The sequence below is a fragment of the Cucurbita moschata genome, unplaced genomic scaffold (assembly GCF_002738365.1).
Source record: "Cucurbita moschata cultivar Rifu unplaced genomic scaffold, Cmos_1.0 Cmo_Scf00008, whole genome shotgun sequence".
Lineage (NCBI taxonomy): Eukaryota > Viridiplantae > Streptophyta > Magnoliopsida > Cucurbitales > Cucurbitaceae > Cucurbita > Cucurbita moschata.
The window spans coordinates 5,707,721-5,725,514 of record NW_019268524.1 but is presented as its reverse complement, the minus strand read 5'-3'; the positions used below and the strand labels follow the sequence as shown (position 1 = coordinate 5,725,514).

At 36.8% G+C, this 17,794-nt stretch overlaps 1 protein-coding gene across 1 annotated transcript; it reads left to right on the top strand.

Moving 5' to 3' along the window:
* Positions 1–8,920: 8,920 nt before the first annotated feature.
* LOC111446161 (basic blue protein-like) lies at positions 8,921–9,723 on the top strand. The gene is made up of 2 exons (XM_023084854.1): positions 8,921–9,128; positions 9,460–9,723. Exons 1-2 carry the CDS (start codon positions 8,936–8,938, stop codon positions 9,657–9,659), a joined length of 393 nt encoding a protein of 130 aa, XP_022940622.1. The 5' UTR covers positions 8,921–8,935; the 3' UTR covers positions 9,660–9,723.
* The last annotated feature ends 8,071 nt before the right edge of the window (positions 9,724–17,794 follow it).

Sequence of the window (17,794 nt, the reverse complement as noted above, 5' to 3'; positions counted from 1 at the left end):
AGGTTTCCACACCCTTATAAAGGGTGATTTGTTCTCCTCCCCAACCAATGTGGGACATTACATTGTAGGACCCGAGCTGGTTCGCATCACCAACGAGGCGGTATAGAAAATTAGAGTAAAAATGCGTACCACACAGAGTAGGCAAAAGAGCTACGCCGACGTTAGGCGTAGGAATTTAGTGTTCAAGGAGGGGGACCCAGTGTTCCTAAAAGTAGCGCCCATGAAAGGCATTCTAAGATTCGGACGCAAGGGGAAGCTAAGCCCCCGATTCATTGGACCGTTCGAAATTTTAGAAAGAGTAGGTTCGGTAGCTTACAAACTAGCTTTACCACCTTCACTTTCAAGCGTACACGATGTATTTCATGTGTCTATGTTAAGGAAATATATTGCAGACCCTACGCACGTAATAAACTACAAACCTCTCAAAATCGAGGAAGATTTAAGTTATCAGGAGAAACCGATTAGAATCCTAGCCTGAGAAGTGAAAGCCTTACGTAACAGAAACATAGGATTCGTTAAGGTATTGTGGAGTAACCACCAAATCGATGAAGCTACGTGGGAATGAGAGGAGAAAATAAAGAAAAAATATCCCGAGTTGATCCACGAGTTCGAGACTTTCAAGGACGAAAGTTCTTTTTAGGGGTAGGTAATGTAACAGAATCGAAACAAAAAAAAAAAAGAAAAAAAAAGGGGGTTGTCGGCAGAGCCGAAAACTCCGACGAACGCTTGCACACGACCCACAAAGGGCGGCCGAAGGCTGGGATGCCACAGAACTGGTCCCCGACCTTCAGCCACCTCGAAACGACCTGAAAAGAACGAAAACAGTGATAAAACGAGAAGGAACAGAAAACCCCAACGAAACTCCAACGAAGCGAAACCATATGAGGTCGACGTCAAAACCTCCATTCCACTCCACAAAAGTAATCCCAGAATCTTTACACACATCAGGAGTAGATTTAGATGATTCCTTTACACTGAACACCGTCAGCAAGGAAGACGGAACGTCGGACTTTCGAACTTCTCCAGATCTGGGAGTGTGAGGCCCTTACAAACAAAATCTGTACCAAAAATGGAGTTAGGGTGAAGAAGAGACTCGCGAACGGAGAAAAAAGAGGGGAAAAGGACGTCGGGACGACGTTATTGAGGAGAGAGAAAGGTTGCCGGAAAAACGTGTAGGCAGTTGGGCGAAGAGGACGAAGTTCGACCCGAGGGCCGAATCCCGCAACCCGAACCGAACCCAGTTACCTTAGGTCGCCCAGAACCTGACGGTTTCCGCGGCCCATACGCTCTAGCCCGAACCTCATAAGCCAACCCGCCTACATTTTTTTCCTTCACCCGCGAACGGCCCATCACCTGTGTCGTATTTTATGATTGCTATGATGTAAATTATGTTATGTAGTGTTATGACTTATGTAATGTCAAGACTACGTGATGATGTATTATGACTTATGTTATTCTATGATATTGTGCACACCATGTTAGCATGTTTATTTTTTAGACTGTGAAATGTTGATATGTCAATAATGTATTCTTGAAAACATTTATGAAAGAACGAATGCACGATCTACATATTATATGATTTGAAGCTACAAAGACCTCATGCATTTTTGTTTGTCGTATGCATCGGGATACTTTCTCGTCATGATTAGTATGGACGCGTATGTTACGACATTTATGTCTGCCATAATGTTATGATACGATATTCTGTACACCATAATACTATGTGGGCTCCTTTCCCTCTATGGCTCTCGCAGTACGAGTGTGAGCTAGCTGAAAGGCAGGCCCAGGGGTACGTATACGCCCGCCTAGTGGGTCCATGTGTGCATACGTGGGTCGTGTGCAAAGAAATACTAAACATCCAATTTTAGCTCAAACTGAAAAGAAGAGTTTAAGGCCATGAAATAGGGTTTTATGAAATGATATGTCCCAAACATGATTGTATATGATTGCATTTCCTGACCCCAATAATAGCGTACTTAGTCTTTCTTAAAATACTCAAGTAACGTCCTACTCTTATTTTTCAAGTAAAGGTAAGACACCTCTGTACATCCGTACAGGAGTGTCTTACTTTTACCCGAGACTAAACATGACGATATCACGGTGGCAACTATGAGACAAAAGTTAATGTAAATGCACTCATGTTGTTTTCTTCCATAGCCCTTAGGTTAGATTAGGGCAATGCTTTATTTTCTAGTTTTATTTAAAACTCACGTTATTTACTTTTCCCCATATTGTTTTAATAACTTATAATGAACGTATAAGTCATAGTGTCGTTATGAAATATTTTAAATAAATTTTTCGCACCTAATAATTATGTCATATATTTGGCTTCACTCTTCAATATTAAATATAAATTCTTCCAATAATTTTTGCATCAATCATTGCATTCCGATGCACAATACAAAATCACCTCTTAAATTTATAATCACTCCTCTTGGATTTTTAAATTATACATCCAAGAGAATCATTTTTTTTTTTTAATCAAAATGAATATGGTATGAATTAATACAATGAACCTAATCTAAACTTAACTCAATTGTTTGAGACATTATTTTATTATATACATATATTCGTTTTTTTTAATAAATAGTATAATAGTTATTCAAATTTAAGTTGAAAATATAGTCGGCTAAATTTTGGAATAAAATATTATATTGCATTAATTTTATATATTGGACCTAATTTAAGATGTATTTCGTCGAAAAGGAGTGGCTCGCACTTGGACGTACGCCAGTCACTGGTTCAACTTAATGAAATAACTTCCTACACCTAATTGATCAAAAAATTGCAATGAGTGGCACGAACTCTTTTTTATTTCGAGCGGTTTTATAGGCTGCTAGTTGATATGTAGACGGAGATTTGCGTCTGCTTTGTAATGGCCCAAAATTTTCTACTTAATTTAAGGTCGCTACTGTATACATATCATAAACATGAATGCGGAAATACTTCATTTAAACTTACATAAAACATAACCTTCAGCTTAAAACAAAGCCGACTTGCGTGTTTTGAAAACACCTTTAAAACGACACAACAAAAGACTAAATAAAATAAACAAAGGTTTAAATTAAAAAACATCCTATTCTAGCCTAAGATTAAGAAAATAAATGTGACTACCCTACGCATGTGCCATGGTCTCGAGTTGCGATGCCGTCGTCAGCCGTACAGGAATGCCTTTGTAACGACCCAAAATTTTCTACTTAATTTAAGGTTGCTACTGTATACGTACCATAAACATTGAATGCTGAAGACTTCATTTAAATTCCATAAAACATAACTTTTGTCTTAAAACACAGCCATGGACTTATTATGTGTTTCGAAAACATCTTTAAAATGACACAACAAAAGATTAAATAAAATAAATAAGAGTTTAAGTTAAAAACATCCTATTCTAGCCTAAGTCTAAGAAAATAAATATCATTATCCTATGCATGTGTCATGGTCTCGAGTTGCGATGCCGTCGTCAGCCGTACAGGAATGCCTTGCCTTAACCTGAAAAATGTAGTAGCACATGGCTTAAGTATTTAAAGAAATACTCAGTAAGTGACCCCACTTTTAGGGTTAAATGCAACAATCACCTGCAAATGAGATGATGAGATCTTTCTTTCAATCTGTCTTCCTACGGTGTTGTTCTAACGGGTAATTTGGACGTGTACCGTATACTCTACACATAGCCCATACATGCGAGTATGGGCACACCAGTCAGTTCGCACACCGCTGGGCCTCATTCCTTGTCGGGCGAGCATACTCTAAGAGCTCCTTAGGCCGGACACCCGTTAGAATGAGTAACCGTCACGACAGCACTATGCAAAACATAACGATCGTTGTCCTACCATTGGATGTATGCGTCCGTATCCTCGTGATGGAATAGGGGTATCCCCCAAATGCATGAGCATACATTATGCATGAGGTCTCCAATATTTCTACTTTTATCATTAATGAGAATAACCCCGCTATCATCTTCATGCTTAACATGTTATTTCTCATTTTTTCAGTCTACATATCATACATAATCCTAACAGGGTTACATTTCATTTCATTTATCGTGATATCATGTCATTCATAACATGCTGTATACATACAATTTAGAAAACATAACATAACGCTCCATGCTTTTAACATGTCATTTCATAAAATGTAATTCATACAACAACTACCTCAATGGTCACACAAAACAATCTAAACATAACACATCACATCACAATATATCGTATCATAACATGTCATATCGTAAACACTATGTGGTCATATCGTTCCCTAACTTATCATAGCCTTAACGTTCTTATACCTATTACAATCATATCGTTACGTGAACATACCTTAATCATATCATCACAGGAACTATCCTAACGCTATCGTGCTATCAATCTATCACAAATCTATCCCTTTCTACCCGTAACCTAACTGTATTCTTTCATCAATCTCTCCTATCCATAGCACTCCGATATGTAACCTAACCTTAACGTTTCATGAACGTATCTTACTCCTATCGTTACATTTCGTTTTGTGCATCCTTCTCGTATCCTATCTCAAACATATCCTTGAACACATCGTACCATAATTGATATCATACAATCCACATATTATAACATAACATAAACATAATATAAGCATACTGATTCACTGATAATTCACATATATCAGTATATATGACACGTGTAGAACCACAGACACGTGTCAACATCAAATATAACCATGTCGATAGTAAGGTCATTTACCTGGTTAGCTTAAGTTGTTGTCATGAATATATCTTTAATGGAAGTTCGATTCCGTCCTTTGAAATCCGAGTCAACCTATGTGAGCCCATGACATCAGTTTCAAGTTTGAACTCTACAAAATTATTTCTCTAATTTACATTGGTTCATTGTTAAAGGCCTTGAAATGTTATATTATCTATAATTATATTTTTATTAAAAATCTTATTTTCCATAGTTACTCTCGTATAAAAAAGTAATACAACTATTTCACGGGCTTTACTACATTTACCTTTCTCTCTGTGTTTAGTCTGTGATTTTTAATTCTTTAATCTTCATTTTTTTTATCTACTACCTTTTAATTTTGTTCTCAAATCTCTGTTTCCAAATCTTTCCTTATCCAAGTGTTTTCTATTCACAAATTTTCTTGGTCATTCTATTTTTAATCTATTCATTTGGCTACTGAAATAAATTTAATCTAATATTACTAATCTACATTTTTAATCTATTCATTTGGCTACTGATATAAATTTAATCTAATATTACTAATCTACATTTTTAATCTATTCATTTGGCTACTGATATAAATTTAATCTAATATTACTAATCTACATCTAGTTTCTAACTCAAAGCTAAACATTTGTAATAATTGAATGAAGATCTAACTATAATTTGTTGTGATTTCTAAAAAAAAATAGGATAAAAGAGAATGAAGATTTAATATATACTTATTATTGATCATGTCTATCTTCACATAAATCTTGTAGAATCTCAACTGGGTAGAGGCCGTTCTTTTTATTTCTCTTTTTTTTTTTGTTACTTTCTGGCTACTAAGGATGGGTTGAGGAGAGATAATCGTGGGAAGGGATGAAAGATTTGTGGAGAGAAGTGGGAAAATGTAGTTTTTATTTATTTATTTATTTAATTATTATTATTATTTTAACTATTTTTTTATAATTATTTTTATTTGTTTATTTCTTTATTTATTTTAAGGCTAGTACAACCTTGCCTTCCCTGAAACAGAGGTATCACATGCGTTGAGTATTCGAAGAAATACTCAGTAAGTGACCCCACTATTGGGGTTAAATGCAAGAACATGCGAATGCAATGACGGGACCTATCATATCAGTCTATTTTTCCTATGGTACTATTCTTATTGGGCACCTTGGATGTGTACCATATACTCTACATACAGCACATACATGCGAGTATGGGCTCACTACTCAGTTCGTGCAAGGACCGGGCTGACTCTATGACTCTAAAATGACCCGTAAATTTTTCGCGAAATTAAACAATTAAAATTTAAAACATAATTTACATCATACGAAAATAGTGGGCGCATTAGTAATTTAAAATATAACATAATGGTTAAAATACAAAATAAGGAACGAACACAAAACGTCTTAAAACAATGGGTTGAGGACGACGGGTGAGATTTGTCTATGGCACCTACTCTAGAGTCCGCTACCGACCTCGACCAGCTCATTATTTCCTGAAAAAAAAAATGGAGAATAAGGAATGAGTACAAGACTCAGTAAGTAGCCTACTGTAGGCTCTTAATCGTGTCCTTGATATGCTAGGGTACCACCTTCTTTCTTTTCTTGTTCTTGTTCTTGTTCTTGTTCTTGCCGTATGTTCTTGTTATGTTTTTTAATTCGTTCTCCAAGACACTTCCCTTAGGATTTACGGTACTAGACATAAACTTGTCGACCTGTGTCCGAGGTTTCATGCGTTCCAAGCGACACAGTCTTAATACCTACGCTCAAGGCTTCATACGCTCCAAGTAGCGTAGTCTAAGTCATAAGCATGATGTACCGCGGGAGGTCTTAGGAGGTTCTTGATTCATGGCTAGGGTAACTTACTCTCTTCTTGCTCCATCGTGGCCATAGGTCACTCCCCATGATAGACCATAAAGGTCAAGTGATCGATGCATGCATGAACATGGCATAGACCATAAAGGTCATGTGATCGGTGTGTACATGAACATGGCATCCTGCAAATCATAACATGGTGCAGGGCATCTCATCTAGGTGAGGGGAATGAGGCCAAACATGACATCCTACAAGAGAAACACAATGCAGGGCATCCCACCTAGAAGAGGAAACAAGGCCTCCTTAGAAAGCACCCCATGGTGGGAGGTATGGGCCGCAATTGGACATGCTTAGAGTATTACCTAGCATTCTTGAATTTTGAGTCTTGAGGACTTTGGACCCTTATGTTTGAGTGGTACCTAGTAGTTGTATAGCTTGTTATTGATTCTTAATCTTGTAAGTTTCTAAGGTTCTTATGTTTCTTGAGGCGTAGTTGTTATATACATTCGTGATCATATGAACCCATCGTAATAACTAGCATGAGTTATTCTAGAAGGTCATAAGTTCATAATGGACTCCTTAAAGGGTTCTAGAAGGGTCTTGAATCTTGACATGTTTCCTTTAGGCGTTTCCTAAGTTTCATCTTGGTTTAGGTTCCAAACTTGTTCCAACCACCTTGTAATCTTGAACTTGTTCTCAAGTCATATAGAGTAGGCCTTAAAGAGAATAGTTGGTAAGTTGGAGCATCTCTAGACCTTGAGCTAGGATATGGCTACTTGTTTCGTTTTCAAGAACTAAGCCTTAGGGGTTGTCATGTCATGCCTTGTGTTCCTTGAAAACTCTTCCAAAGTAACCCTTAATTTTCTCCCCATGAGTGCATAGGTGGCGTTATAATAATCGTGGCATCCTATTGGAAATTCATGATGCAGGGCATCTCGTTTAGGTGAGGGAGATAATAAGTTCATCGTGGCATCATGCTCAACGTACATATAGCAGGGCATCTCACCTAAAGAGGAATAGGGGTCTCGTTGTACACTTCGTGATGGGAGATAACGGTTACTTCGGACATGGATCCTAGCAACTTGTTAAGCATGTCATTTGCATTAACCTAGGTGTTTCTATGCATTCTTGGGGATCCTAGGTTTATGCATAATGTCTTGGGTCAAGCTTGGGAACATACAAGTTCTTCTTAGGAATAGCTCTGACATGGTCTTGTGCACGTAGAGCCTCATTAGAAACCAAGGGTACTTGTGGAGAATCTCTTATTTCGTGGATACCTCTTTCGTCATCCTAAGAGGCAAAGTTGCATGGTTCGTGATATACGTTTTCCCCATATCTTTGTTTCGCTACTTAAGGTTTTCCAATGACTCCCAAACTTCATTTCCTTATACAACCTCTTGAGATAAGGATTCATACAACATTTCATAATGTTGGGAGGTCATTTACGGCTTAACCCGTAGGTAGTCTTCTGTAGGGGTATTATGGTCATTTTACCCCTAACCTTAACGTTTCATGAACGTATCTTACTCCTATCGTCACATTTCGTCTTGTTCATCCTTACCGTATCCTATCTCAAACATATCATTGAACACATCGTACCGTAATTCACGTATTATAACATATACATAACATATGATAAGTATATCCATCCACAAACAACTCACACATATCAATCCACAAAATCTTAATTTATATGGTTTCTGTAGTATAAAAAAGTTGATAGAGTTATTTAAGTCATTCTGTGCTTTCCTGTCCTCTGTATTTGCTTTTCTTATTTTTTTTCTTTATCTGTATTTACTTTATTGCTTTTTACTTTTCTTGTTTTTCTCTTTATCTGTATTTACTCCCTTTTAATTTTGTTCACAAATTTTCTTTGCCATTTTATTTTTAATCTATTCATTTGTCTACTCGTATAAATTTATTGATCTAATATTATTAATCTAATGTGATTTACTGGAATTCATATAAATTATTGGCATTTAGTTTCTAACTCAACTAAACAATTGTAATGATTTAAGAAGATTTAACCATGATTGGCTGTGATTTCTAAAAATAATAGAACAAAAAAATTAAGATTTAATATATATCTTACTGATCAGATCTGTCTCCAGTAAATCTTGTCAGGTGAATTGGGTAAAGCTTCTCAAATTAAATCGGTCAATTATTGTTTTTGTTCCTTTTTACAAACTTTGAGGAGAGATAATTGGGGAGATTACTGGAGAGAAAGGAGGAAGATTCTTTCTCTTTCTTTTAATAGCAAAACGAGGAGACATAATCAATTGCTAAATGGCCCACTACTTCTCAGCCCGAAAGAAAGGAAAAGAAAAAAGCATGTTTTGTATGTTTTACATATCTTTATAACCATCATTTCCAAGCTTCAATGGAACACAATTGTTTTCCATATCTTTTTTGAGAGCTACGTCGGCTTCACGAATGGCTCGACACGAGGGGAGCAGCGGAGCGGTTTTAATGAGCACGGTGGCTGTTGCAATGGCGTTGCTGCTGCTGCTTGGCTTCGAACATGGCGATGCTGCTACAACTTTTGTTGTTGGCGACTCGAACGGATGGAACCTGGGCACGGAAGGATGGCCTAATGGGAAGGTGTTTAGAGCCGGTGACATATTAAGTGAGTTTTCAACTCTCGTTTTGATAGTTGAATAGTACCTTATGTTTTACTTGCATAATCATATCTGTTAAGAATGATGCTTTGATACTACGTTAGGAATGAAAAATAGAAGTGGGATCGAAAGTTCGAGAAAAGAGAAAATATTCTACCAACCAAATCCAGAGGATAAAATAAATTATATCACACAAGTCCACTCGTTTTAAAGCCTTGAGTGAAAGCCTGTCGTTACATTACGGCTATATAAAATATATTTAAATAGTGTCCGATCGAATTCGCAGTTAGATCGTTGATAATAAACTAAACGAATAGATACTTTTTTTTTTTTTTGTAGGATTCAACTATAACCCAACCGTTCACAACGTGGTGGCAGTGGACGAGGGGGGTTATAGAAGCTGCATAGCTCCAAGAGGCGCCAAAGTGTTCAATTCAGGCAAGGATGAAATCATGCTCTCAAGAGGACAGAACTTCTTCATATGCACCACACCAGGCCACTGCCAAGCTGGGATGAAAATTGCTATCAATTCCCTCTAGTTCTCGACCACCCCGTATCGTTTACACATCGATCTCGATGTAAATGTTCTAAGTAACGACGATTTGGAAAACATTGTGAAAATAAAATAATTGATAATAATTAAGTGTGGTTATATGTATCTTATTATTATTTTTTCTCTTTGTTTATTTATATCGAAAAAATTAGGATAGTAATGTTAATGCTTATCAATTAAGTGTGCTTATGAATTTATTTAATGGGTATAAGTATTTAGTTTTTGATAGTGAAGGTTGAAATTTAAAATAAAAATATTATTTAATAATTTAAAATTAATTAATTTAATGCTTATAATTGATAATAATTTGTTCATTAATTAGTACTGTTTACATTTCACAAATATAGAAAGAGAGATAATTAATTATATAAACAAATATAAATATTATTTATTGTAATTTATATAAATATAAATAATGAATTAATTAAGGATCTTGATTTATATAAATATAAATATAAATAATGAATTGATTGTGTTGTTTGTAAGCTTTTTTTTTCCTTTATTTTTTAATATTTATAGATCGTATTTGAAATTTGATACTAGTTCATAGGATCACATAATAACATACACTCATCTAGATGATCACAAAGAATAGGAAAGAGAGAAAATGAAAGGAGGAATATTGAAGAGAAAATGAAAGGAGGAATATTGAATAAAGAGAACAGGAGAGAGAGAAAATGAAAGGAGAAACATTGAATAAAGAAATCAGGAGAGAGAGAAAATGAAAGGAGGAATATTGAATAAAGAGAACAGGAGAGAGAAAATGAAAGGAGAAACATTGAATAAAGAGAACATGAGGGAGAAAATGAAAGGAGGAATATTGAATAAAGAGAACAGGAGAGAGAGAAAATGAAAGGGGGAATATTGAAGAGAAAATGAAAGGAGGAATATTGAATAAATATTTATATTGATGATTTAAGTATGTACGGATATAGAGAAGGTAGAAAGTACATTTTAAAAGGCAGAAAGTACATTTTAAAAACACTACCAAGATGTTATATATGATTCAGTTTACTTTAACTTTACCATATATAATCATCCATAGCCTTTTATTATATATCGTTTTTCACTATATATGACCATTTGCATTATATGTCATTTACCACATATAGCTTTACTACGTAGAACCGTAGAATGAGCTATATAATAGTATGATGACAATCATGAGTTGAAAAGACGTCAAGGTTGCATTTTGAGAGCCTCTAAGGTGATTTAAAAGTATCAATGAGGTGTTACGATCATAAATTTTATGGAGTAATTTTATGGAAATTTTATGGAGATAGACTACAATACGAGACTTTGGGCGAAGGATCGCCATGATTACAATGGTAGAATTTGTCTCTAAATCAACTCAAAGTTCCATGGTAATCTTCCCTATACCTTACACCAATATATTTCATTGCTCAATCTAAACAATTTTTTTTTCTTTTTTTTTAGGGTAGAAAAATAGTCCATTTCAAGGTGTTTCAAAGGTATTGTCCTAGTTAAGGTTCCAAGACCCTTTATTTGAAGTTAGATTTAGTATCCCAATTTCTATTACATGTAATGATATCCACTATGCCTCTGCAATACCAATTATCTGTGCCCTCTTTCTACCACGGGAATCTTTTAAAATGAGTTTGTGAGGATATATAGGTAAATGGGTATGATGTTGGAAATCAAGTTATTTTAAATGACGTAAAAAAAAAAGTAGGAATTAAGGTTGGGTTAAGTATTTGATATTTTTCATGCATTAGTATCCACGTGAATGTTGATTTCAAGGATGCGCCTGAGCCATGAACCTACTAAATGGACTCTTTTCCTCATGAAATTGTAATGGAAAGCTTAAAATGACATGATAAAGTTATGTATGAAATTTTGTGGTCATTGGATTAGGTTAGGGAGCAAAGCCAAGGGTAGCTAAAAAATGACCAAAATCCCCTATAATTATGGCTCACTTGCTTACTACCCAAATGACCTCTGCATAGTATAAATTTTTCCTTATGTGATGGTTTAGAAGGATTATGAAAATATTCAAGGTCATTGGAATATGTAGAGGATTTAAACCAAGATTTGGGTTGGTAAATGACCAAAAGTACCTCATAAGAATTCTATGATGTTTTCAAGACCCTAAAGAACTCTAAATGATATGAACCTTTATATGGGGCTCATTTATGATCTTAAGGGTAATTAGGTAAGATCCATGAGTTAATGTAGGTCGTTAGAAAATTAATGATGTATCAACAAGTGGGAGTTATTTATGACCTCAAGAGACTCATTTATGGCCTTAAGAGGTGATGGTTGATGGATTATGAGGAACCAAAGATGGTATGGTTGTTGCAACCTTTGAGCATTCCATATTGGAAATATGAAAAATAGTAATGAACTTCAACCTGGGTCTACAAAGATTCTGAAAGGATATACAATGATATAGATGATCGTTGAAAAACTTACCAAGTCCATATACTTTTTACTTGGAGAGGATACCTATGTTGTTGACAGTGAGGCTAACTATACATGAGAGATATTGTTAGACTATATGGAGTGCAAGTACTGATAATGTCAGATTGAGACCCATGCTATGCACCCAATATCTATAATAGTTTTCCATAACATTGGGTACTCGCGTTGACTTCATTACTGGTATCCATCCACAAACCGATGGTTAGATGGAGCATTTGAACCATATCTTGGAAGATATATTGCGTGCCTGTGTGTTGGATTTTGCAGGTAGTTGAGAATTTAAGTTGTATCTTATGGAGTTCTTTTATAACAATATCTTCGAAGCAACTATTGAGATGACACCGTTTGAAGCATAATAGGAGAAATGGTGTAGGTCCTAAGTTTGCTGGGGACGAGGTAGGTGAATGAGAGTTGTTGGGATTCGAGTTAGTCCAGACTACCAATAGGCCGTACAACAGATCAGGGCGAGAAGGCCCACATATCAGAGTAGACAGAAAAATTATTCTAATGAGAGGCGTAGGAGCTTAGGATTTGAAGTGGACAACATAGTATTCTTGAAGCTGGTCCAGATGAGAGGCGTCTTAAGGTTCAAATGTAAAGGCATGTAAAGCCCATGCTTCATCAAAACAATGGCGTACATACTATCCCTATTACCATTCCTCTCATCAGTGCACAACGTATTTAATTTGTCGATACGTCGCAAGTATATAACTTATCCAAGCAAAGTGACAGATTATGAACCGCTACAGGTAGATGAGGAATTGAGTTATGACTAAAAGCCAGAAAAAATCTTGGCCCATGAGGTGAAAGCTATACGCATCAGAGACATATCTTTGTTAAAGTAATGTGGCAAAACCACAAAATAGAAGAAGCCACATGGGAACTAAAGGAAAGGAAGAAATAAGAGAGAAATACCCTGAGATACCACGTGAGAACGAAAGGAAGAGACGAGGGAGAAAATAACTCGAGTTGTTATAGAATTTCAACACTTACGAGAATGAAAGTTCCTTTAGAGGTATATGATGTAGTGATCATAAAAAATAAATTAAGAAACAATGAGAAGATTACTGTCAAACTTGTAAAGACAGAGAAGAGGAGCAAGAAAATGAGGAGATTATTATGGAATCCCATAGACGATGACGTCGAGAACTCCCCATAGATTGAAACTTGTCGGCCCATTCCATTCGGCTTCAGTCCGCGCGTATGATCGAGGCCCATTCCATTCCTACGGTGCTGTTCTAACGGGTGATCGTGGACGTGTACTATATACTCTACACACAGCCCATACGTGCGAGTATGGGCTCACTAGCTAGTTCGCACATCGCTCTTTCCTTATCTGGTGGGCATACTTTGGGAGCCCCTTATGCCGGGACCCGTTACAATTAGTAACTATCACGGCAGCGCTATGCAAAGCATAACGATCGTTGTCCTGCCATTGGATGTACGCATCCATACCCTCGTGATGGGATATGGGTATCCAATGTAATAGCCCAAAAAATAAATAAACAAATAAACAAATAAAAATAATTATAAAAATAGTTAAAATAATAATAATAATAAATTAATTAAAAAAAACAATATTTACCCGCTACTCTCCACTAACCTCTCATCCCTTCCCACAATTATCTCTCTTCAACTCATCCTTACACCAGAAAGTAATAGCAAAAAGAAAAAAAAAAACAATAATTGTCATATTTACTTTGAGGAAAAAAAAATGAGAATGACCAGTTGAGATTTACGGGAGATTTACAAGAAGATAGATCTGATGAATAAGTATATATTAAATCTTCATTTTTTTTATCCTATTTTTTTAGAAATCACAACCAATTATAATTAGATCTTCATTGAATTATTACAATGATCTAGCTTTGAATTAAAAACTAAATGTTAATCATTTATATGATTCTAGTCAATCACGTCAGATTAGTAATATTAGATTAAACTTTTATCAGTAGCCAAATGAATAGATTAAAGATAGAATGGCAAGAAAACTTATGAATAAGAAACATTGGGATAAGGAAAGATTTGGAAACAGAAATCACTAGAAATTTGGAATGCATGAGAAAAGAATTAAAAGGAAACAGATAAAAAAGAAGAAGAAATTAAAAACCACAAACTAAATACAAAATGAAAGGTAAACAGTAAATACAGAGATTAGTAGAGCCCAGAATAACTTAAAGAGGTGTATCTATTTTTTTATACAACCGTATGAAAAATAAGACTTTTTAATAAAAATATAATTATAGAATATAACATTTCAGACTTTTAATAATAGACCAATGTAAATTAGAGAAATAATGTTGAAGAGTTCAAACCTGAAACTAATGTCATGGGCTCATATAGGTTGACTGGGATTGCAAAGGATGGAATCGAACTTTAATTAAAGATGTATCCGGGATAACGACTTAAGCTAGCCAGGTAAGTGACCTTACTATTGGCATGGTTATATTTTGATGTTGACACGTGTCCTGTGGTTCTGCACGTGTCATATATATTGATATGTGTGAATTGTATGTGGATCGATATGCTTCCTATATGTTATGTATATGTTATAATATGTGAATTGTATGATAATAGTTACTGTACGATGTGTTCAAGGATATGTTTGAGATAGGATATAAGAAGGATGCACAAAACGAAATGTAACGATAGGAGTAAAATACGTTCACGAAACGTTAAGGTTAGGTTACATACCGGAGTGATATGGATAAGAGAGATTGATGAAAGAATATGGTTAGGTTACGGGTAGAAAGGGATAGGTTAGTGATAGATTGATAGAACGATAGCGTTAGGTTAAGTTCTTATGATGATATGACTAAGGTACGTTCACGTAATGATATGTCTGTGATAGGTATAAGAACGTTAAGGCTATGATAAGTTAGAGAATGATATGACTATGAAGTGTTCACGTTATTACTTGTTTATGATCTGATACATTTTGATGCAATATGTCATGGTATGATGTGTATATGATGAAATGTTATGTTAAAAGCATAGAACGTTATGTTAGGTCTCTTAAATTGTGTGTATACAGCATGATGTGAATGACATGAAATGAAACGGAACCGAAAAAAAAAAAAGAAAAAAAATGGGGGTCGTCGACAGAGCCAAGAACTCCAGCGAACGCCGGAGTTTTCGCTCGCACACGACCCACAAAGGGCGGCCAAAGGCTGGGATGCCACCAAACTCGTCCCCGACCTTTAGCCACCCAACCAGCCAACGCGGTGGCCACGCAACCAGCCAACGCGGCGGCCACGCAACCGGTGAATGCAGTAGCTATACAACCCGCATCCAGATAGGGGTGCATGTTGGTTAAAGGATTTTAGACGGTATAACCCCCGTCCTTTTGTCGGTTTAAAGGAAGATCCCACAACGGCTCAAATGTGGATCACAAACATGGAAACGACCATTGAATCAATGAGATGCCTTGATGAACATAAGGTGGCGTGTGCGACGTATGTGTTACTAAAAGATGCTGAAGTGCGGTGGTCGGATAATAAATAGAGCATCAACCCGAGCAGGAAAATTACAACGTGGGGAACCTTTAAGGAAGCCTTTCTGAAATATTATTATCAAAAGGAAACCATTATAAAGAAACAACAAGAGTTTAACCACTTAAACCAAGGTGATCGCACGGTAGATCAGTATGATCAGGACTTCATGAGATTGAGAAGGTTTGCACCGTCATTAGCTGACATTGAAGAGAAACAGACAGAAAAATTTGTGTTGGGATTGAACCCGAAAACCCGCCGCATGTTGGAGGCCTTTAACCCAAAAACCTATGAAGAGGCCCTAAGGACGGCCAAGGCCCTAGAGGAACCCCCGGAGAAGAAAAAAACGGAGCCAACGGTTGTCACAGGGAGGAAATGCCCTATCGAGATCAAAACAACAAAATTGCAACCACCGCTCTAGAGACCTCGATATCAGAGTAGGCTACCTGCTCCACCCCCAATAGCCCGATACCTAACACTGGAGAAGCCCTTGTGCCGTAACTGTGGAAAACAACATGTTGGAAGATGTTTGGCGGGCTCAGGTATGTGTTATATATGTGGACATGCAGGTCATGTGGCCAGAACTTGCCTTACAAGGAGCTCGGGAAATCCAAGGGAACCCCTTAGAGGACCGGTCATTCGAGAGCCCACCATACAAACCCGCCCACAGACCAGGGAATATGCAACGACCAGTAAAGAGGCGGGAACATCTAGCACCGTGATGACAGGTACGCTTTCTATACTAGAACACTTTGCGTTGACATTGTTTGATTTTGGTTCTACCCATTCCTTTGTTTCTTTACCATTTGTTAAAGAAGCAGGGTTCGTAGTAGAACGCTTAATGCATGTATTGTCGGTCGGTACCCCAACAGGGGTAGACTTAATTACGAAAAATAGAGTAAAGGACGGACAAGTGGTAATAGTTGGACAAACAATCCATGTAGAGTTAAAGGAAGTAGATATGACGGATTTTGACATCATACTAGGAATGGACTGGCTAGCCGAAAACTTTGCTAGCATAGACTGCCATAAGAAAGAGGTGATATTCACACCTCCCAACAGACTTACCTTTAAGTTTAAAGGGACCTCCACAATTACCACTCCAAAAATAATATCGATGATGAAAGCGAGACGCCTGGTACAACAAGGGGGGTGGGCGTTTCTAGCCTGTGCAGTAAACATAAAAGGAAAAGAAAAACCCATAGATACAGTACCCATAGTAAACGAATTTATGGATGTCTTCTCGGAGGACCTCCCGAGAACTCCACCATCGCGAGAGGTAGACTTTGGAATAGATCTGGAACCAAGAACGAGACCCATCTCTAAGGCCCCGTACCGTATGGCACCAGCAGAACTAAAAGAACTTAAATCACAACTGCAAGACCTGTTAGATAAAGGCTTCATTCGACCTTGCGTGTCCCCTTGGGGTGAGCCAGTGTTGTTTGTCAAAAAGAAAGATGGCTCAATGCGTTTATGCATTGATTATAGGAAATTAAACAAGAGGACGGTAAAGAAAAAATACCCGTTACCCCATATTGAGGACCTATTTGACCAACTACGTGGGGCGACAGTGTTTTCTAAAATAGATCTTCGATCAGGATATCATAAAATTAAGATTAAAAATGAAGACATACCGAAAACAACCTTTCGAACCAGCTATGGCCACTACGAGTTTGTGGTGATGTCTTTTGGTCTCACCAATGCCCCAGCGGTATTTATGAAATTAATGAACCGAGTATTTAAGGAGTGCTTATACTCGTTTGTGATCGCGTTCATAGACGACATCTTGATATACTACAAAACGGTCCCAGAACACCAAGAGCACCTTCGCAAAGCCTTAACTATCCTCAAGGGAACAAGCTGTATGCCAAATTCTCCAAGTGCGAATTTTGGGTACGACAGGTTTCGTTTCTGGGGCACGTAGTGTCTAAAGACGGAATCTTAGTAGATCCCAATAAGATAGAAGCTGTCACGAAATGGAAACGCCCAACAACGGTCACCGAGATACGAAGTTTCTTGGGATTGGCGGGCTACTATCAAAGGTTTGTCCAAGACTTCGCAGGAATAGTCATGTCTCTCACCCAATTGACAAAAAAAGGTGTACCTTTTGTTTGGGACAATACTTGTGAGGCCAGCTTTCAAGAGCTAAAGCAAAGACTAGTATCTGCCCCAGTACTCACAGTTCTAG